This window comes from Macaca mulatta, chromosome 1, assembly GCF_049350105.2.
Source record: "Macaca mulatta isolate MMU2019108-1 chromosome 1, T2T-MMU8v2.0, whole genome shotgun sequence".
NCBI lineage: Eukaryota > Metazoa > Chordata > Mammalia > Primates > Cercopithecidae > Macaca > Macaca mulatta.
This window is the reverse complement of record NC_133406.1, coordinates 17311027-17333640: the sequence shown is the minus strand read 5'-3', so window position 1 is coordinate 17333640 and position 22614 is coordinate 17311027. Positions and strand designations below refer to the sequence as shown.

The window sequence follows — 22614 nt, the reverse complement described above, 5'->3', positions numbered from 1 at the left end:
TCACATGTTGTTCAATGAATAGCTAGAGTAAATGGTTGGATCTCATTTAGGGGCATGCTCTGGCATCCCACTTTCACGTCATTTGCTTTCCAGGCCCACTCCAGGATGAGAGTACTGATGTGCCATAAAAGACCAACAGGCAAGATGTTGGAGGGTTCAGGAGCCACCAAAGTTGTGTTCATGCTGACCTGTGGGCATAGCATACAGCAGTGCCAGTTGCTCTGCTAAACCCAGGAGCTGAGATGCTGTGTTGATTTCTACATGTTCCAGGCAAACACTTCCTGAGGATTGTTGGGATTTTCATAATGGATTGGCCCCAGGACCATTGAGCCAGCATGTATCTTTGACAGGTGTACCGAGAGATGACCTTTAAACCTAGGGATGTGCTCCAGATGCAGTTCCAGCTGGGCCAGTAAGAACTGCACGTTTATAGTGCTGTTTTCTCTTTCCTTCCCAGGCGGCCGGGATTGCTTACCACCTGCAGCGTGCTTTCGGAGGCGGCGGCTGGCACGGAGGCCGGGCTACATGAGAAGCTCGACAGGGCCTGGGATCGGGTTCCTTTCCCCAGCAGTGGGCACACTGTTCCGGGTCCCAGGAGGGGTGCCTGGCGAGGAGTCCCACCACTTGGAGTCCAAGACCAGAGAGTGTGGCCTTGACCTGGGAGGCCTCTTGGTTGGGAGCCCTGTTTCCAAGAGCGCAGCAGCCCCTGCTGTGACCTCTGTGAGAGGAACCTCGGCACACTTTGGGATTCAGCTCAGAGGTGGCACCAGATTGCCTGACAGGCTTAGCAGGCTGTGTGGCCCTGGGAATGCTGGGTGGCAGCAAGAGTTTGCAGCCATGGACAGTTCTGAGACCTTGGACACCAGCTGGGAGGCAGCCTGCAGTGATGGAGCAAGGCGTGTCCAGGCAGCAGGCTCTGTGCCATCAGCAGAGTTGAGTAGCAATAGCTGCAACCCTGGCTGTGGCCTTGAGGACCCCCCAACCCCTCCTGGCTCTCACAGTGCCTTTGCCTCAAGCTTTAGCTTTATTCGGCTCTCGCTTGGCTCTGCCGGGGAACGTGGAGAAGCAGAAGGCTGCCCACCATCCAGAGAGGCCGAGTCCCCTTGCCAGAGCCCCCAGGAGATGGGAGCCAAAGCTGCCAGCTTGGACGGGCCTCATAAGGACCCTCGATGTCTCTCTCGGCCCTTCAGTCTCTTGGCTACACAGGTCTCAGAGGACTTGGCCCAGGCCACCGGGAACAGCTCCAGGCCAGAGTGTGAGATGCATTCTTTACCGGACATGGACTCTGGTTCCTCCAGTTCTCTGGATCCCTCACTGGCTGGCTGTGGTGGTGATGGGAGCAGCGGATCGGGGGATGCCCACTCTTGGGACACCCTGCTCAGGAAATGGGAGCCAGTGCTGCGGGACTGCCTGCTGAGAAACCGGAGGCAGGTGGAGGTCAGTGTCTCCTCCACCTCTGCAGCCCGAGATTGTCGTGAGCTCAGATTAGCACTGGGCAGATGGCAGAAAGTGAGGGGTTCTGGGCTCAACTGCTATCCTCCTAAAAGCTGCAGCAGCTCCTTTTGGAGCTGGCTGAACAAGGATGTTGCTACACTTCTGTCTCTTTGAATTGGACACAGATCTACCCTCCCTTTTGTCTTCTCTGTCACGTAGGTGCTCAGATTTGCTCTCCATTGGGCCGCAGGCTCCTCCACAGGCCCTGGCCTAGGTGAGACGTGGTTAACTCAGCTCAGCTCTGCTTTGAGACAGGAAACTGGGGGCAGGGGAGATTGAGCTGGATGATGTTTAGAAGGGGTTGAGAGATACAAAAATGGGGATGCCCTGTATCAGGGCGATCCTGCTCTTCATCCACTTCACTCATTCCCTTCCATCCTGCTGCAGTGACTGCTGCCTTCCATAGGATCAGGAGACTTCGCTTCTGGTCATTGAACCTCTCCGGCTCTCAGTTTCCGTATTTAGAGATAACACCAACTCATAGGATTGTTCTAAGGCTCAAATGAGAATGTAGCTGCTTTGGAAATAAGGACAAACTGGAGACATCTAAGGCCCAGCCTTATGATGTTGCTGTCTATCCAGTTATCTGAGAGGTGGGTATAGCCAGAAGTAGGCAGGGTTCCTCTACCCACAAAAATTCCCAGAGAAGCCCAGGTAGAGATGCTCTGTGGCTGATCTATTGCCAGACTGTGTTTTAATCCTGGTGGGTGTACATATGTGTGTTTGTGTGTGTGTGTGTGCGCATAGAGGTGTGCATGTGTGTGCTTGTATGTGTTTGCGTGTGCATGTGTATGTGTGTGTGCATGTGCGTGTGTTTGTGCATGCGTGTGTGAGTGTATTTGTGGGTGTGCTCATGTGTTTGTGTGTGTGCGCATATACGTGTGCATGTGTGTGCGTGTGTGTATGTGTGTCTGCATGTTTGTGCTGTGTGTGCATGTTTGTGCATGCGTGTGTGAGTGTATGTATTTGTGGGTGTGTGTGCACTCGTGTTTGTGTGTGCATATAGGTGTGCGTGTGTGCATGTGTGCATATAGGTATGCATGTGTGTGCGTGTGTGTATGTGTGTGCATGTTTGTGCTGTGTGTGTGTGTATGTGTGTGTGCATGTTTGTGCTGTGTGTGCGTGTGTGTATGTGTGTGTGCATGTTTGTGCTGTGTGTGCATGTGTGTGTATGCATGCGTGTGTGAGTATGTATTTGTGGGTGTGTGTGCACTCGCATGTGTGTGGGGATGTGTTCATGTGAGTAGGGAAGTGGAGCACCCACTCATCAGGCATTTGGGAGGAGAATCTGCAGAAGCTCATGCTCATTCCCCGAAAGAGCATCTACCTTCCGTTCTTTATCTGCAGTCTGGTGTTCCTAGCCCTGTCCCTGTTTGCCCTTTTTCAGCCCTCAGGGACCTCAGCCCAGCCCTCTGATTTATTATGCAGAGAGGGATTGAGGCCAGAGCAGAGATGCAGGCTGGTATTCTGGGTGATGTGTGGAGTCTTCCAGTTAGTCATTGCCTAAACCAATGCCCTTGTCTTTCCCCCAAACCCATTCTGAAGGGCCTCCAATATTAGTTGATTCGAATGCATAGAATCTATCCAGTTTCTTAGGCCAGAAACCACAACCATCTTCCACACCTCGCTCTCCCTCGTTCCACATCTGGCCGGCCTCCAAGCCCTCTCAGTCCTACTGCTCATCTGTCTCTCACCACCATGGCCGCTGCCCTGACTCAGATCCTTGTTATCTTTCACCTGGGTTTAGCAAGAGGGTCTACCTTCCTGCGGTGTTTCTCTTCTCCAGTTAATTAAACTAAATGTGATCGTATGTGCAAAGTGCTTCAGACAGGACCTAGCTCCTAGCAAGTACCCAGAAATTGCCCATAGTCATCATTAGAGAAATAGCTCCTATTTAGAGAGTTTGAGTCAAAAGCTAATGAAGCTCTCCCTTCTGCCCATAGCTCAAATTAAATTCCTATCTTCTCTCAAATGGTAGAATCTGGATACACTTTTTCTGTAGTGTAAGTATTGTTGTCTATGGCAATCCCACACCTGGGCAGGGAAAAACATGGCACTATCTTCAGTTACACTCGTGTACTGCATAATGACATTTTGGTCAATGACGGATCACATATATGATGTGACAGTGGTCCTATGAGATTATCATACAGTGTTTTTGTTGTACCCTTTCTACGTTCAGATATGTTTAGATACACCAATACCTTACCATTGTGTTACACTTGCCTGCAGTATTCAGTACAGTCACAGGCTGCACAGGTTTGTAGCCCAGGAGCAATAGACTCTTCCCTCTAGCCTAGGTGTGAAATGGGCTACACCATCCAGATTTGTGTAAGCACAATCTACGATGTTCACCCAGTGATGAAGTCACCTAATAATGCTTTTCTCAGAATGCATCCCTGTCATTAAGTAACGCAAGGCCGTACTTGAGTATCTGTTGTGTGGGAGAGGAATTAACTGAGTAGTGGGAATGACGAAAATAACTCAGCCCAGGGCACAGGACTTACAGGAAGGCAGAGTTTGCCTCAATAGGAGGAAGAACCTCTTGACAGTGGGAACTGTCTTGATGGGGCGGGCTGCTCAGGGACTTGTTTTCCCATGGTGCTTACGCAGAGGCCCCAGACTGCTCACTGGGGTTGTGGCTGAGGCCCTCGGGACGGGGCGGAAGGTCGGGTGAAGGATCTCCAAAGAGATCCTTTGAAAGAGTAGGATTTCTAGTGTTTGGGGGCCTTTTTGATATTATATTCTAATTCCTTAACCTCCTCTCCCTTCTACTTAAGTAAAAATGGGAATCTCAGGAATTTTAAGTTTCAGCTACTTCTAAAAGATGCTTGATCCTCAGTATTCATGGATTCTATATGTGTGAATTTGTCTACTTGCTAAAATTTCTTGTTAACTCCAAAATCAATACTCACGGCACCTTTATGGTCATTTTTCATTTTTATTTTATTTTTTAAGAGATGGGGTCTCTGTCATCTAGGCTGGGGTGCAGTGGTGTCATCATAACTCTCTGTAACCTTGAACTCCTGGGCTCAGGCGATTCTCTTGCCTCAGCCTCCCTAGTGGCTGGGACTACAGGCGTGTGCCACCATGCCTGGCTATTTTTTTTTTTTTTTTTTTTGGGGTAGAGATGAGGGTCTCACCATGTTGCCCAGACTGGTCTTGAAGTCCTGGCCTCAAGCGATCCTCCTGCCTCAGCCTCCAAGGTACTGGGATCACAGTCATGAGCCACCATGCCTGCTGGTAATTTTGAACCTGCACAGAGTGGCAAAAAATTTGGGTCACCTGATGTACACCCTTTCTACTTAGGTCAAACAAGGTCAGACCAGATGACATTCTACCTTCTCTCTCATACTACAAACTAGTACCCTTTTTGTGGTCTATTTAATGCCATCTTTTTTAACATTTTTGTGCTCTTTATTGGTGAGTTCACCATTGCAAATGCCCCCCAAGCATAGTACTAATGCCATCTAATGCTCCTAAGCACGAGAAGGCTGTGATGGGCCTGATGGAGAAGATATGGGTGCTCCAGAAACTTCATTCAGGCGTGAGTTAGAGTGCTGTTGGCCAGAGTACAATGTTTATGGATCATTAATACATATTAAATAAATTGTTTTTAAACAGAAACACACGTAGAACAAGATTACTTGTTGATTGATTGAGGAAAGTATTGTGACCAGGGGCTCACGGGAAGCTACCCTGTATTTCCTCCTAGGAGCAATGCTTCATTATTCCCTAATTCAGTATTTACAGAAACTTTACAGAACGTAACTACAGTACTGTGAATAAGGAGAATCAACTGTGTATTTTATGCTGTTTAGAAATCGCTGCTTAGCGAGATTTCCAGAGGTTGTGTGGGACTGAGAGGATAGTAATAAAGGCAGTTGGTGATCAGGCATGCAGAGGAGGGGAAGTGGAGTGGGCCCTGCAAGGTAGGCTCCACCTAAGGCCGTGGAAACTGGTGAAAAAGGAAGGACTGTGCCTGCAGGGCATTATAGGACATTCCACAGGCAGGGTTGTGGTACCGTGCAAGACATGGCCACTGGGGCTGTGCTTCCAGCAAAGATGGGTATTCAGACATATCCCAGGGCAGTCCATTCAAGGCCTTATAGAGATCACTGGACAAGGTGGGCATCGTGGGGTGGGCTTTGGCTGTAAATGAATTTTTTTCTCTGTCCCTGTTTCCTGCATTTCTTCAGCTTCTGTTCAAATAAATGTTTAACGATACCATCATTTGGTTGTGGTGATGGTAATGCTATAGCTTTATGTGGCCTTCAAACATTCACAGAGCCTTTCTTCTCTCCCTGATACACGGGACTAAGTTACTGGCAAATTTTGCAGTTGTAATATAGAGCAATTCAAGGACAAAGGGGTTAATATGATTATTCATTCATTCTTTCATTCATTCAGAAAGCATTTATCAATGACAACTAGTACAATGCCTTATGCTAGGCTTTGGAGGTTGTGTTAGTTAGGATAGGCTGGTAACAGACACTACGTTACAGGCTCAACACAACAAAATTGTGTTTCTTGCATATGCTTCGTGTTCCACAGAGGTTTTAGGGGGGGCTCTGCTCCATAGAGTCACTCAAGAACCCAGCCTGCACCATCTGAACATGTGACCCCCTTAGTCACAGACATGAGGAAGAGAATGTCAGGGAGTCCTACAAGAGCCATCAAATGCTTCAGCATAGAAGTAACCCCATCATTGCCACTCATACCCTGTTCAGCAGAACAAGGAGAGAGGCACTTGTACTCTTTCCATGTGCCCAAAGCAGTGGAAAAATCAAGTAAGGGTAAGTACTAGCGTCTTATACATGGATGCAAAATAGTTCTTGCCCTCCAGATGCTCAAGGTCGAATGATATGCACAGATAAAACCAAACAAAGCAAAAGATGGCTATAGCCTGGTGTAATAAGTACTCCATTCTTCCAGTGGCTCAGAAAACAAAAAACAAAACAAACATTGGCATCATCCTGGTGCGTTTTCCTCAGACCCCACCTGTGAGGTATTAGCAAATCCTGTTGGCTCTATATTTAACCAGCGATCTTTTGAATATATCCGGAATCAGATCACATCTCACCATCTTTGCCATTGCCACCATCCTCATTATCATCCAAGCTCCCGTCATCTCCTTCCTGAACGTTACCATGGCCTCTTACCTGGCCTCCCTTCTTTTGCTCTTACTAACAGCAGCCAGAGTGAAACTGTTTAAAATGTAAGTCAGATCATGTGCTCTTCCGCCCCAAACTCTCCAGTGGCCCCCATGAACTTCAGAGTAAAATCATAACTTTTAAATGTCTTCTTGTCTTTTCTTGATACAGTCCTCATTACCTGTGTGACCTCGTTCTCTACAGTTTTCCCTTCCATCAATCTGTCCCAGATCCAGTGGCATTCTTGCTCCCACTTGCTTTTCATTTCACTTTCACTTCTTGCTTTCTTACCAGAAACACTTCTGCCTGAGCCTTTGTACTGGCTCTTCCCTCTGTGGCAATGTTTTTCTCCCAGACAGCCTCATGGTTCACTACCTTACCGCTTTTAAATCTTTGCGTAATTGTCACCATCTCAAGGAGATCAGATTTCAAATTGCACCCTCTACCAGCATCCCTGATCCCCATAACATGGTTCTCCCTTTTCCTTTTTCATAGCGTTAGTCACTTGCTGAGGTGCCATAAAACTTACAGTTGACCCTTGGAACAACAGGGATTTGAGCTGCAAGGGTCACTTATATGCAGTTTCTCTTCCACCTCTGCCACCCCTGAGATAGCAAGACCAACCCCTCTTCCTCCTCCTCAGCCTACTCAAGATGAAGATGATGAGGATGAAGACCTTGATGATGACCCACTTCCACTTAATGAATAGGAAAGTTTATTTTCTATTTTTTAAGATTTTTTTGTCATCTAGTCAATGTTGAATTTATTTTTTTCTCAATGATTTTTAAATAATATTTTCTTTTTTCCAGTTTACTTTTATTGTAAGAATACAGCATATAATACAAAATGTGTGTTAATCAACTGTTTATGTTTTTGGTAAGGTGTCTGGTCAACAGTCAGCTATTAGTAGTTAAGTTTTGGGGAAGTCAAAAGTTCTACATAGATTTTCAACTGTGTAGGGCAGGGGTTGGGGCCCATAATCCCTGTGTTGTTCAAGGGCTGACTGTATTATGTTTTTGCCTAGAATGTAAGTCTAGAGGGCTAAGCATTTTATGACATATCCTTGGTACACAAACACAATACAAACAGGGCCTGATACCTAAGAGGCACTCAGTAAATATTTGTTGAATGGGTCTGTGAATAGAAGCAAGTACAGGTCACAATGGAGGTATAGAGGAGGGACATTTAACACAGACTACAGGAGACAGTACTTGTGCTAGGGGTTGAAGAAAATGTAGGTGTGAGCCAGGCAAAGAAGGAGGAAGATGTTTTTCAGGGAGCAAGCCCAAATCCATTCATTGGTAGGCCAAGGATTCATTGTCAGTAAATCTTTGGGTCTCCTGTTGAGAAGAACAATGATTATATTGGTCAGTTCTCATGCTGCTAATAAAGACATACCCAAGTCTGGGTAATTTATAAAGAGAAAGAGGTTTAATGGACTCCCAGTTCCATATGGTTGGGAAGGCCTCACAATCATGGTGGAAGGCAAAGGAGGAGAAAGGCACATCTTACATGGTGGCAGGCAAGAGGGAGCTTGTGCAGGGGAACTCCCTTTTATAAAACCATCAGATCTCATGAGACTTATTCATTATCATGAGAACAGCATGGGAAAGACCCAACTCCATGATTGAATGGCCTCCCACGACATGTGGGAATTATGGGAGCTACAGTTCAAGATGAGATTTGGGTGGGGACACAGCCAGACCGTATCAGTGATGCTAAGTCAACCCATTGGTAACACTCAGAGAAGTAACTGGATCACTGAGTCTCCATGTGGGTTAAATAAGACGGTGCCCTTTTCTGTAATGGAAAATATTTGAACCTTAGGGCTTCTCAGAAGGGTTTTGTGAGAGCTTTGCCATCATTCTTACTCAAGCTTTCAGGATGACCTGCTGAGCTTAAGTTCATGCTCTTTTTCTCTTGGTTTCTCTTCCAGTTTTGGTGTGTTTACCTTCATAAGTTTAATGTGATGTTTAAAACAGAGACCATTTGGTCAGGAAACTTGTGTTCCTTCTCCTTATGCATTTCTTCATGCGGATAAAGGCACAGTGTGATGTTTTTGTTTAAAATAAAATAACATTTTAACTTTTTATGTGGATGTTATGCTCAAATTACATTTATTCTTTACATAAGCTCTTTTTTTGGAGAAACTAATGCATCTGGCATTGAAAAAAATGTGCATTTTTTAAAAGAGAATGAAGAAGTTCATTTTGAAACAGTTTCTAAATGTTCTTAGTTTTCACAAAAATGTTTGCTTGAATTCTATCATAATTCTTTATTTTTTCCCCTTTATACCAACATAGGTAATATCCTTAAGATTAAAACTTCAGAAACTTCAAGAAGATGCAGTTGAGAATGATGATTATGATAAAGGTGAGTTTTAATTTGTTTATTGATTGTTTTCTCATCATGTCCCATTTTCTTTCCACCTTTACTCATATCTACCTTTTAAGTCCCAAATGAATTGTACAATCTGTTCCTCTGATCATCTCCACCAGGGAATAGTTGACTCTTTTACAGCATTATTGTTTTGTGGATTTCAAGGCACTTCATGAACATTAATCCTTTGGTTATAAATATAACCTTATCAGTTGTCCAGAAACACTTAACATACTCACACAATAAAAATTATATTAGTCTGCCCATGGTGTGATATATCTATAATCCACTTGTTCATAAAAAATATTTGTCTGACACCTATTATGTGCTGGGTAATATGGGAGGCAATAGGAAAGTAAGACAGACATGGTATCTGCCCTTGTAATGCCAGTAAACATAAGCCTTCGTGGGACTTTCTGACTTCATAATTTCCAGAACCAGAGATCAGAAATGAGGTGAATTTGAGAAATGTCCGACTGTGCCAAAGGGGGTCACATGCGTCAAATTTCCACATACATGGCCTAAAATACCCAAGATAAAAAGGAGAAATTGCAACATCAGACCAGAGATAGAGGGATTGATCTGAGGCCAGAAAAACAAACAAACAAACAAACAAACAAACAAAAAACAATTAAAATGAGGCACCAAAATAGAATTTGGGCTGGAAGCAGATGAGGGCTGACATGGGGGTTGAATGGGCGGGCACAGGGTAGACTGAGTCAAAGGAAAGCTTTCAGGTGTGGTTGTCCTGGTAACAATCCTGAAAACTTTAGATGCTCATTGCGAGATCTCACATCCATTTCTGCTGGGTGTGGGAAAGAGAAAGGGCTGAAAATGACATCTAGATTCCCCTAGGCACCTACTAACTTGATAGATACTCCTGGTATTGAGCAAGTTAGGACACCCAGGATTGGTATGGAAATGGAATGTAGGTTTAAGGATTCTTCTGGAAGCTGGTTAGCCTTAAGGCATGGGTCTTCAGCCTTCTTAGCTCATATGACATTCTCATTGTGTATGTCATATACTGTTGGAATTAGGGCACTATGGGAATAAGATAAGTGATTTCCAAAAGGAGGTAGAAAATCCTGTTCTAGGAAATGCTGTTGCATGTTCCCACCACCTATCCATTGCAGTTGAGTTTAGAAAGTCATGGGGCATGGCAGGAAGGGGAAAGGACTGGAGAGGGGAGGGATTCTTGACATTCTCCCAGTCCTCCTTTTACAGGCCACTTGATTTCATAATAACACTGGGTGGAGGATGAGGTGCCTGAGAGAGGAGGCAAGTTGGAGGCAGAGGAAGGCACCCCTCAAGCCCAGCGTCAGCGGCTTCAGCCCGAGCACAGCTGTAGGCAGGGAGAAAATGAGCTATTTCTGGGCCAGGACTCACGTGCTGGGTTTCATCTATGAGAGATAATTACATCTAGCTATGAAGCTCCCCAGTATTGCACAGATTTATTTTTATTACCATGGGTTGAGTCCTGGTCTCTCTAGATTTAATGACACTGTAACACATAAATCTTACAATGCAAGTGAAAAAGCAGGCCAATCAGGCCCTAGTTTGTCCCCTGCTCTTGCTCAGGACCTGGTGAACTTTCTAGACTTGGTTCTCTCAATGGGCTTCATTACATGGAGACCTCACTTCTTTAGTCTTTTCTCCAAGCATTCTGCAACACCTAAGGGAATGGGGTTTGATAGGATACACCTCATCAGGGAAGCTCGGAGAATACAGGCATCTTCTATAGTGTTTCTGCCTTTTTCTGTTCTTGTTGGTACCTCACTACTTACTGCATCAGAAGTTTCAGGGTGGGCTCAGCATTCTGTGTTTTCCCAAGCCTTCCTGGTGACTGGGGTGTGTCCTGAGGCTTGAGAAAACACTGGTGCAGAGCTTATGCCAGTGAGAGCCAGGCCTTGGGGGCAGCAGCCAGCCGAGCCCTGAAAGAGGAGTTGAGTCTGTGGGCTGTGTCTTTCCTGATCCACCAGAAATCTGTGCAGCAGACAAGCATCCTGGTAGGCACAGGACACACGATTTACATGCCACTCCCCTTGCCTTCTTCCTGATCCCATAAACCTGATTCAGTGTGTTGAGAGGTAAATGTTCTTGTGGAATATGCACAATGCCTGGCATATAGGAGGCAGGCCCTCAGTAAATGTGTTGTGAGGGAATTAATTAATAAATGACTTGCATCTGAATGCATGGAGGCTATGGATGGCAAGCTAGAGTGAATGCGGAGAAAGCACTCTTGCCACCTGAAGGTGGGCTTAGTTCTTAGCTCATCTGCAGTGCCTAGGATGGAGGGTGGGAGTGGGTGAAGGGGAAGGTCTTTGCATAGAAATTGGCTTATGTGGGCCGGGTAAGGTGGCTCACCCCTGTAATCCCAGCACTTTGGGAGGCCGAGGCAGGCAGATCACGAGGTCAGGAGATCGAGACCATCCTGGCTAACATGGTGAAACCCCGTCTCTATTAAAAAATACAAAAAATTAGCCAGGCGTGGTGGCAGGCACCTCTAGTCCCAGCTGCTCGGGAGGCTGAGGCAGGAGAATGGCGTGAACCCAGGAGGCCGAGCTTGCAGTGAGTCGAGATTGTGGCCACAGCACTCCAGCCTGGGTGACAGAGTGAGACTCCATCTCAAAAAAAAAAAAAAAAAAAGAAAGAAAGAACAAGAAATTGGCTTATGTGAAAAATATCTACTAAGTATCCATTGTATATAACAGCACTTCTCAGACTTTAATGTACTGTGAATAACCTGGGTAGGTAATGGATTAAAATGCAGATTCTGATTAAGTAGGACTGGGGTGGGGTGGGAGACTCCATTTCTAATGATCTCCCAAATCATGTGCATACTGCAAGCCTGTGAGCCACACTTAGAGTAATAATGGCATATAAGAAATCGAAACAATGCCGGGTTTAGGGCATACCGAATGCCGTCCTCAAGATCTGCATCTCAAGAAGTACGCAGTGCAGGAGGGGAAACTGGATAATACACAGTAAGAATAATAAAGCTATACATAATATGTCCCTTAAGATAAAGACAGACCAAGGCGGGTGGATCACGAGGTCAGGAGTTTGAGACTAGCCTGGCCAACACAGTGAAACCCCGTCTCTACTAAAAATACAAAAAATTAGCTGGACATGGTGGCAGGCGCCTGTAATCCCAGCTACTCGGGAGGCTGAGGCAGGAGAATCGCTTGAATCCAGGAGGCAGAGGTTGCAGTGAGCCGAGATCGCGCCATTGCACTCCAGTCTGGGCAAAAGTGTGAGACTCCATCTCAAAAAAAAAAAAAAAAAAAAAAAATCGTAAAAAGAAAAGACAGACAAAGACAATCCCAAAAGGGGACAAATGACTTCTGCCAGAGCTCTTAGGGTGGGTGAAGAATCAGAGCAGTGGAGGAGGAGGCAGTTTAGAGGGGTCCTGAAGGATGGGTTTAATGCAGCAGGCAGGCATTCCAGCAAAGAGAAGAGGGAGAAAGGGACTTGCAACTGACTATGGTTTGAAATGGATCACAAAAGGGCTCAGTGCTTGGATTTGTCAGTGATCAGTAAATTATTATAAATTGATCACTAAGTCATTAGGAAAGTTTGGAAGACATAAAGGTAGAGAATTTGTTGTTATGAGATTTGTTCAAATAAGATTTGAATACAATTTCCTCTCATATAGTGTATTGAGGGTAACTCTTAAACATTTTAGGAATTGTTGAGTTTTTTTTTTTCAGTTTTTACTTGAATTTGCTCCTTTTTCTCTGTTAGGAGCAGCTGTGCAGCCCTGCTCTGTCTCGGGGGAAGGGGTCTGCCGGAATCTGAGAGGTTTGCCAGAAGAAACGAGAGGGTGACCTTATCTCCCTTGGTTTTTGTTGCTTTTTTCTTTTTTTTTTTTGCTCTTTTTTTCTTTCTAGTTTCACTCATAAAAATGACTTTGTGTTCCAAAGAAAGAAGCAGTTGGCACAGAATAGAGAGTTCCATGTTTTATTTCATCAAAGTGCTGGCAAATTTCCCCACTAATGCCTTGTGGGAAAACCTTCCCAGGCTCTAATTACATCTCTCCATCACTAGGGAAGTAAAGTTAATATTTCCTTATATTCTTGCATAAGGTGGGAGGGCTTGGGAGGAAAGGAATAAGGCTTTTGATTAATAGTATTTGCATAACGTCCTTCTCCAAGAGCTTTCATTAGGTTCATTGCATTAATGCCTGTCCCATGCTTATGGTCAGTTGAGGGGTAAGTTTGACACCTCAGGGTCCTGCAGAGACAGGAACCATGGTCAGTACTGGAGATAAGGATTCCAGCCCTGACCTGGGTGGGGCAGAGGAAAGGTGGCCGTGGGCAACAAGTTTCCATGTGGTTACTGTTCTAGTTGTTCCTGCACCTGTTTGTGCCCCATGATATCCCCCTGGCTGCTCTTGTCCCATGTCCACCAGGGACCCTGCTCACCTCCACTTCCGATGTGAGCAAGGAGAGATTGTGAAAAGGAAGGAACACAATTTTGGGAACCCAGCATTTCGGTGACTTATATCAATGTGACATATAGTGCAACTGGCTTCACTCTGCTTCTTCAGAATTTCCTTCTTGGAGTAAAAGTAGCCAGCCTTGTATTACTTTCTCTATCCTTTGTCTCAACTCATATCCATTATGACACAATTCTTATATAATATGACACAATTCTAGTATAATAAACATTCTAGTATAATGACAGACATTGAAAGAAAAATGATGGCGGCCGAGGCCAAGCATAAAAACACTTTAGGGTGAGACCAGCTTTTGTCTAAATTACCATAATATCCCTTTTACTGAATTATGTCTTGAGCAAGATTTGTCTATCCTCAGTTACTCTTCAGTGATGGTGTGCAAATTTCCCAACCTGATACCACTTTCCTTCGCAGGGAACCTGCCTTACACCTCCCACAGGGTTTGGTGTCTCAGTGGCTTCCAGGAGCCTGGCAGTTAGAACCAGAATCCCTGCCACAGAACTGTTGATGTGACCGAACACAGCACAACCCCAAAGATTTCCTTTTCCCTGCGTTTCATTCCAGTCTAGAAAGAAGAAAACAAGATTGAATAGAATCGGCCATTCTTACATCCTCAGGACTGCCAGGTCATTGGGAGGTGGATGCCATTTGGGGGCCCCTGGAACATAAATGCTTTTCTTGGCAGCCTGTATCATTTTGCTTTCTGACTTAAAAAGTGGACTGCAGTTGAAATCTGCTCAGAGAGACAGGTCCAGCAAAACTGTCACTTTCTAATGTCTGCACAGAAAAAAAGCGAACATGACCACCGGTGCAATTTCCACTTGCAGCTCCCTTGAACAAGGCACTTCCCTCCCTCCCTGCACACCGGGACTTCGGATTATTCTTGTTGGTGGTCTGTAGAGCTCTCCCTCCCTTTGCTGTGAGACCTGCTTGCAATATCACCTTGTCTTGGTATACTAACAAAATCTATTGATTAAAACCCAAATCAACAGCACAAATCTCGAGTACGTGTCATGAGACTCGCTACATCCTTAGCACCTACGAAAAATGCCAACACTTAGACCTGCAAACACAAACGGGAGATGCTCAAAGTCACCATTGGCTATGATCTCTGCCCTTAATTTACAGAATTGTAAATTCTCCTGCAAACAAGAAAACAAGCTAAGGTAGTGCAACCAAGTAAAAGAAATGCATTTTATGTTTCCTCTTTTTATGATATGTTTGTTTTATTAGATAGCTGCTGCTCTGGTGCCGATCATAATATCAAAGGACACAATCCTGAATGCCGTCATCCTGAATGTTGAAATCTCCCAAAATTAAATCCCTAAAACCCCAAATGCCTAGTCTAAATCCCTAAAGTCTAAAATCCCTAACATCTGCAATCCTGAAAAACCACAATCCTGAAAGATTAAAATCCCACATGCTGTAATTCTGAAAGCCAAATTCTGGGGAAAGGATTTAGTGAGTTTTTAGTTGCGTCATGTTAGTTACATCACGGTAGTTGGAACTATTACCTTTTTATTGTCTTTATTTGGAAATTAGATATGGTTTAAGAAGATGCATATAGGTGCCAAGCTGACAAGGGATGGACTTGTGGACTTAATTTTAAGTGTCAACTTGATTAGATTAAGGAATACCTTGAAACCTGGTAACCCATTATTTTGGGTGTTTCTTTGAGGGTATTTCCGCAGAGATTAGTGTGAGTCTGTGTGGACTAGGTAGGGAAGATCCGTGTTTAATGTTGGCAGGCACCATCCAATCGTCAAGGGCCCAGAGAAAACAAATGCAGAAGGCAAATTGGTCTCTCTCTGAGAACTGAGACAGACTTTTTCCTGACTCCATGGACATCAGAAATCTGACTGCATGAAAGTGCATTATAACAACGTTGACTTTGTGTGTAAGCACTGTGCGTATACATAACAATGCTGGGATTTCCTCAACAGATGAAGAGATGTTTGGACACCTGCATTTGTGAAAAATAAGATTTCTTGAGATCTCCGCTCTTTGGCCGCATATGACCCCCTTGGCAGGTCTGTTCCATGGTGGGCACTTTCCCATTCGTTGCCTGATTACATCACGTGATTACTGTGGGAGGAATTGTCACTATCATTGCTTTTCAATTGCGGTCACAGAAGCTGCTGAGAGGGAGGCCCAGCTGTGTGCTCTGGCCACTCTACCAATATGCCTCCCATCCCTACTGGGTCTAGAGCATTTTGTATCCCACTGTGGAAGACTGAGGTTTGTAGACAGTTGAGGACAAAACTTAGCTAGGAAGTTTCTGACTTCTGGAAGCTCTTGTTTACATGACAGTGAGGAAAGGAACAGATGAGTCCTCTACACTGGGAGGTAGCAGGAAAATTTTCCAGAATTTTATCTAAAAAATTAGTCTATTTTTATCAAGAAAACAAGTGCTAATTAGGAAATTAGCTCTTGTGTTAATCTTCAGCATTGTTCTCAGAAGAGCATAAGCTTGTATATCTGCTTCCTCTTAAGTAAAAACTTAAAAATTGGGAGATGGGCTGTACATTAAGGCAAAAATACCACAGGAAGAGAATATGAACAAAATGTCATTTATTTAGTTTGGTTGCATTGTCTTAGCTTCTCTTCCTGTTTACAGGAGAATTTACAATTCTGTGAGTTAAAGGCAGAAATCATAGCCAATGGTGACTTTGAGCATTGCCCATTTGTGTTTGCAGGTCTGTGTTGGCATTTTTCATGGGTGCTAAGGGTGCATGCAGTGAGTCAAGTGACATCTACTTGAGATTTTAGCTTTTTGCACAGATGCAAAAGCTTATTGGCATCTGATGTACTTCCCTCTCATTCACAGCATAAAATGTGATTTCACGGTGATGCCTTTTCTCCGTGGTATTGCATCTGGGTACACACTCGGCTCTTTCTTAGGTTTTGGTGGGATTTCTTGGAACCCCTGCAGCTCTGGAGGTGGAAGCACAGTGGCATGAACATTCCTTCCTAACGGCCATGTCATGGTGTGTTTCTGTTCGGGAATGGGACCACGCTGCTTTGCCTTCCCTGCCCATGAGGACATCAGTCTGTCTTATAAGGATCACCTGGAATGTTGTCATGGTACATTATTCATGATAAACTCTGACAGCTTCAAGGTTAGATGTGCTGCTGAATACAAAACACCAAGCCAAGCCAAAAGCATTTTTTTTCTCTCCTCTACCTCCTCTTCCCAAATGGTTCTTAGCTGAAACTTGTACATGCTTTCCTACTAGCTGAGCTGTAGCAGGAAGCTGTGCCAACAGTGGACACATCTTACTCACGTTTTATGCATCTGCCTGTGAGAATCTGTAAGAGACACAAGCTTTTCATGTTGTCGAATCTGGTTGATGAAGCAGAATGTGGTTCGGGAAGTCTCTCTTGCACTTCGAAGACTGATTTTGAAGCTGCTCTCAGGTTTTCTGTGCTTCTTCTGCCCTCTTAGAATGGCTAAGAGGCTGCCTGGGATCCCAGGTAGGTCTTGGCCCTAAGGCCTCAGCTGCTCCATAGAAGGTGGTCAGACAGGATGAGGCAGTGACTTTGATCATCTAGAGCCTCACACCTGTAATCCTAGCACTTTGGAAGGCTAAGGCAGGAGAATTGCTTGAGCCCAGGAGTTTGAGACCAGCCTCAGCAACACTGTGAGATCCCTTCTCTACAAAAAAATGACAAAAACAATTAGCTAAGCACAATGTCGTGCACTTGTGTTCCCAGCTACTCAGAAGGTGGAAGTGGGAACACTGTTTTAGCCTGGGAGGCTGAGGCTGCAGTGAGCTATGATTGTGCCACTGCACTCCACTCCTGCCTGGGTACAGAGCAAGACACTGTCTCAAAATCAAACAAACAAACAAACAAACAAACAGAAAACTCAATAGAAATGAAAGGGATGTGCTAATGATCCGATGCAAATCCCCAAATTGACATGAACCTTCCCATTACAGCAATTTTAGGTCCAAACTGTCTCTGTATTTGATGCAAATGGTTGATTTACACTTAATAGGAAGTCTGCTTGGACTGCCTTGGCAAAGTACTACAGACTGTGTGGTTTAAACAATAGAAACTTATTGTCTCACTGTTCTGGAGGTTGGAATTCTACATCAAGTTGAGAGTAGGGTTGGTCTCTTCTGAGGTCTGTCTCTTTGGCTTGCAGACAGCTGTTTTCTCCTTGTGTCTTCACGCAGTCTTCCTTCTGTACACATTGGTGTCTGAATCTCTTTTGATAAGGGCACCAGTCATACTGGATTCGGATGCCTCCTTGTGACCTCACTGAAACTGAGTGGACCTCTTCAAAGGTCCTGTCTCCAAATACAATTAAATTCTGAGGTCCTGGGGGTTAGGATTCCAACATATGAATGTTGCAAAGGACACAATTTAGCCTGAAACAGGAGGCCTAAAGGGCTCAGGACAGGGCTAAATACTAAACACATTCAGGTATCTTTACAAAATTTGAATAATTTGGTTTGACTATCTGTGGTCATATGTAGACATTTGATTGAAACTTTTTTTTTAAAGCAGACTTTTTGACACTGTAAGTTGATTCTTCCCACAAGTGAACTTAGCTGGTTTTCACATTTTGTTTATCTCAGACACTGGCTCTTAGGCCAGTATATCACGGTCACAAACAACCATCTACTTAATATTTGCCAGATCTACCATGCCATGGTGGACAAACTATGCATAAAAAAACCCGCCACGTTCAAGGAGTATACAGCTTGGTTGGAATAAAATATAAATAGTACAAATATGTGAAACTTCAGCTACCATTATAATTGATTTTTTTTTTTTTTGGAATTGATGTTTGTTTGTCTATGAGGACGTATTTCTTTTTTTCTTTTCTTTTTTTATTTTGAGACGGAGTCTTGCTCTGTTGCTCAGGCTGGAGTGCAGTGGCGCGATCTTGGCTCACTGCAAACTCTACCTCCCGGGTTCATGCCATTCTCCTGCCTCAGCCTCCCAAGTAGCTGGGACTACAGGCGCATGCCGCCATGCCTGGCTAATTTTTTTTTTTTTTTCCAGCAGAGACAGGGTTTCACCATGTTAACCAGGATGGTCTCAGTCTCTTGACCTTGTGATCCACCTGTCTCGGCCTCCCAAAGTGCTGGGATTACAGGCATGAGCCACCGTGCCTGGCCATGAAGACATATTTCAATAGGCAGAGACACAAATTAACCTAGTACCAGCTGAAAAGAGGACTTATTATTTGGTGTGACCAGAGGTGGCAAGAGTGATCAGAACTAACAGTTCCTTCACTTTTTTCTCTGTATTGTGGCTTATTCTTTCAAACCCCTTGTTTCAGTTATCTATTGCTGCATGTGGTAGGCTGAATGATACCCACCCCTCTCCAAAGATATCCACATCCTACTCCTTGGAACCTGTAAATGTTACCATATTTGGAAAAGGGGTTCTGCAGATGTGACTGAATTAGAGACCTTGATGAGGACATCATCCCAGATTATCTGAGGTGGGTCCTATATGACATCAGATCACGTCTGAGAGAGGCAGAGGGAGATTGGACCAACTGAAGAGGAAGTGGTGATATGACCACAGAGGCAGAGATTGGAGTGGTGGCCCCAACCTAAGGAATTCCAGCAGCTGCTGGAAGAGACAAGGACAGGATTTTCCCCAAGAATATTGGGAGGGGGAATACAGTCCGTCAATACCTTGATTTTAGCTCAGTAAAACTGATTTCAGACTTCTGGCTTCTGAAACCATGAGAGAATACATTTATGTTGTTTTAAGCCTGTAAGTTTGTGGTAATTAGTTACAGCAGCCACATCCAACTTATATACGGCATAACCACCACAAAACTTAAAACAGTGTCAAAGAGTTATGCTAGCAAAATGGTAGAGTTTGTAGCTCCAACTTTGTTCCCCCACAGAAACACCAAAAAACGAACAGAAACCATTAGAGCCAATATGGTCAGAACTCTGGAAAATAGGCAAAAGTTTATAGCAACCAAGCAAACACTGAATAAAGAAAAAGGCCTCTTGAAAATGGTAGGAAACTTCGTAGCATTTTTATTTGCTCATGTCCCAACCTTCTCTCTAGCAAGACAGTTCTCTTGATGATGACAGCCTTCATTCCCAGTGTAGGACCCTGGTCCCTGATTACAGAGGGACTAGAGAAGACCTTACTTATTGTGGATGTCTGTTCTAACCTGTCTGGGGGCTACCTTAAGGACTGACATAGGCATGTATCTCTGTTTAACCTAACTCAGAACATAGGCTGGAAAAATGGCAGGCATTGCTTGCAAATGCTCAAAGTGAACTAACAAACTGCAAAAACCTGGGGCAAAAGATTACTGGTTGAGGTGTACAATAGGCCATCTAAAGTCCAGGTGCAAAAGCTGGGAGAGAGTCTGTGGGAAATTAGGACATTCAAAAGCACCATGTATACAGGAAAATGTAGAAAGCCATGCGTATATTTGGGGCAAGATGCATGCTAAGAAAATAGGAGAGAAGACCCTAAGCTTTCACTTCAGGCTGATCCTTGAGTTAGATGTAAGGTTGGGTAAGTATTTTAGGAGTTCCCCAGCACAGAGCCAATCTGCAAAGACTGGGAAAGGAAGTTTGGAAAAGTACCTACAAATGGACTATTATAGCCATCAAAAATAAACACCAGCAAACCCTGGGGAAGGGTGAGAGTCTGATAGTCAGAGTTTACATTATAATATTTAAGTGCCCAATGTTCAACAAAATATCACAAGGCATACAAAGAAATGAGAACACATGGCCCATTCAAAGAGGCAAAATAAGTGGACAGAAACTATCCCTGAGAAAGCCCAGACATCAAATTTATTAAACAAATACTTTAAAATTATTGTCTTGATGTCCAAAGAACTAAAAGAAAACACGGACAAAGAACTAAAGGAAACCAGAAAGACAATGCATGGACAAAATGAGAAGATAAATAAAGTGATAGAAATTATAAAAATGGATCAAACAGAAATTCTGAAGCTGAAAACTGAAAACTGAACACTTAAATGAAGAATGTACTAGAAGGTTTGACAGAAGATTTGAGCAGGCAGAACAAAGAATCAGTGAATTTGAAGATACTACAATGGAAATTATTGAGTTTAAAGAGCAGAAAGCAAAAAGAATGAAGAGAAGTAAAGAGAACTGAAGGGACCTCTAGGACATCATGAAGCAATTATATATACATATACATACACATACACATGTGTATATATGTGTATATACATATACATACACATGTGTATATATGTGTATATACATATACATACACATGTATGTGTATATACATATACATACACATGTATGTGTATACACACATACACACGTATACGTATATATGTGTATACACACATGTATATGTATATGTGTGTATGTATACACACATGTATATGTATATATGTATATGTATATACACACACACACGTATATATGAGTTTCAAAAGGAGGAGAGAGAAAAGGCCAGAAAGAATATCTGAAGAAATAGTGGCTGAAGACCACTTTCTAAATTTGTTGAAAGACATGAATCTACAAATTCAAGAGCTTAATGGACTATAAACTCAAAGAGATTATATGGAAACACATTATAATTAAACTGTCAAAAGCCAAAGACATAAAGAATCTTGAAAGTAGCAAGAAAGAAACAATTTGCCACATACAAGAGATCCTCAATACATTAACAGCAATTTTCTCATCAGTAATCATAGAGGCCAGAAGGCAATTGAATGACATGTTTAAAGTGTGGAAAGAGGGGGCAAGGGAAGGGAGAACATTAGGACAAATGCCTAATGCATGTGGGGCTTAAAACCTAGATGATGGGTTGATAGGTGCAGCAAACCACCATGGCACATGTATACCTATGTAACAAACCTGCACGTTCTGCACATGTATCCCAGAACTTAAAGTAAAATAAAAAAAAAATAAAGTGTGGAAATTCTATACTCAGCAAAATTCTTCTTCAAAAATGGAGGGGGAAATTAAGACATTCTCAGATTTTAAAAAGAGCTGAGGAAGTTTATTAGCACTAGACCTGCTCTTCAAGAAATATTAGAGGGAGTCCTACAGGTTGAAATGGAAGGACACTAGACAGCAGCTTATATGAAGAAATATAAGATCTCAGTAAAGGTAAATATATTGATAAATATAAAAGCCAGCATTGTTGTATTTTTGATTTATAGCTTCGCTTTTTATTTTTTTTGTGATTTGAAAGATAACTACAGAAAATTTATTATTTATAAAGTCGTAAATCTATGTTACTGGGCACACAGGGTAAAAAGATGGAATTTGTGACAATAATAATGTAAGGAAGGGTGGAACTGTATAAGAGCAGAGATTTTATATGCTATTGAAGTTGGTATCAGTTAAAATTAGATTGTTATAACTTTAAGAATGTAAATGTAATCTCTATGGCAACCACAAATAAAATATGCACAAAAGGAACGAGAAGGGAAATAAAATGGCTTAATGCTAAAAAAGTCAACTAAACACAAAACAAGGCAGTAATGGAGGAAATAAGGGACAAAAAATGTATATGGTATGTGGAAAATAAATAACAAAATGGCAGAACTAAGTTCTTCTCTATCAGTAATTACTTTATTATTATTATTAATTAATTTTTAAGAGCCAAGGCTGGGAGCGGTGGCTCACGCCTGTAATTCCAGCACTTTGGGAGATTGAGGCAGGCAGATCACCTGAGGCCAGGAGTTTGAGACCAGCCTGGCCAACATGGTGAAATCTCGTCTCTATAAAAATACAAAAATTAGCCAGGTGTGGTGGTGGGCGCCTGTACTTGGGAGGCTGAGGCAGGAGAATTGCTTGAACCTGGGAGGCGGAGGTTGCAGCTGAGATCGTGCCACTGCACTGTAGCCTGGGCAACAGATTGTCTCCAAAAAAAGAGAGAGAGAGAGAGAGAGAGAGAGAGAGAGAGAGAGAGAGAGAGAGAGGGAGACAAGAGTCTCAGTCTGTTGCCCAGGCTGGAGTGCAGTGGTATGTTCATAGCTCACTGTAGCCTTGAACTCCTGGGCTCAAGCAATCCTCTCACCTAAGCATTCTAAGTAGCTGGGACTACAGGCACACACCACTGTGCCTGGCTTTTTTTTTTTTTTTTTTTTTTCCCCTGTAAGTTATTGGGGTAGGTGGTATTTAGTTACCTGAGTAA

At 43.5% G+C, this 22614-nt stretch overlaps 1 protein-coding gene across 1 annotated transcript in view; it reads left to right on the top strand.

The window, feature by feature from the left end:
• Positions 1–452: 452 nt before the first annotated feature.
• Positions 453–22614, top strand: part of DISC1 (DISC1 scaffold protein) — a gene marked incomplete at its 5' end in the record, with an annotated part of 329302 nt that continues 307140 nt past the window's right edge. Inside the window, 2 exon segments of the mRNA NM_001114355.1 lie at positions 453–1437; positions 8951–9020. Coding sequence (NP_001107827.1) covers positions 453–1437; positions 8951–9020 — 1055 coding nt within the window.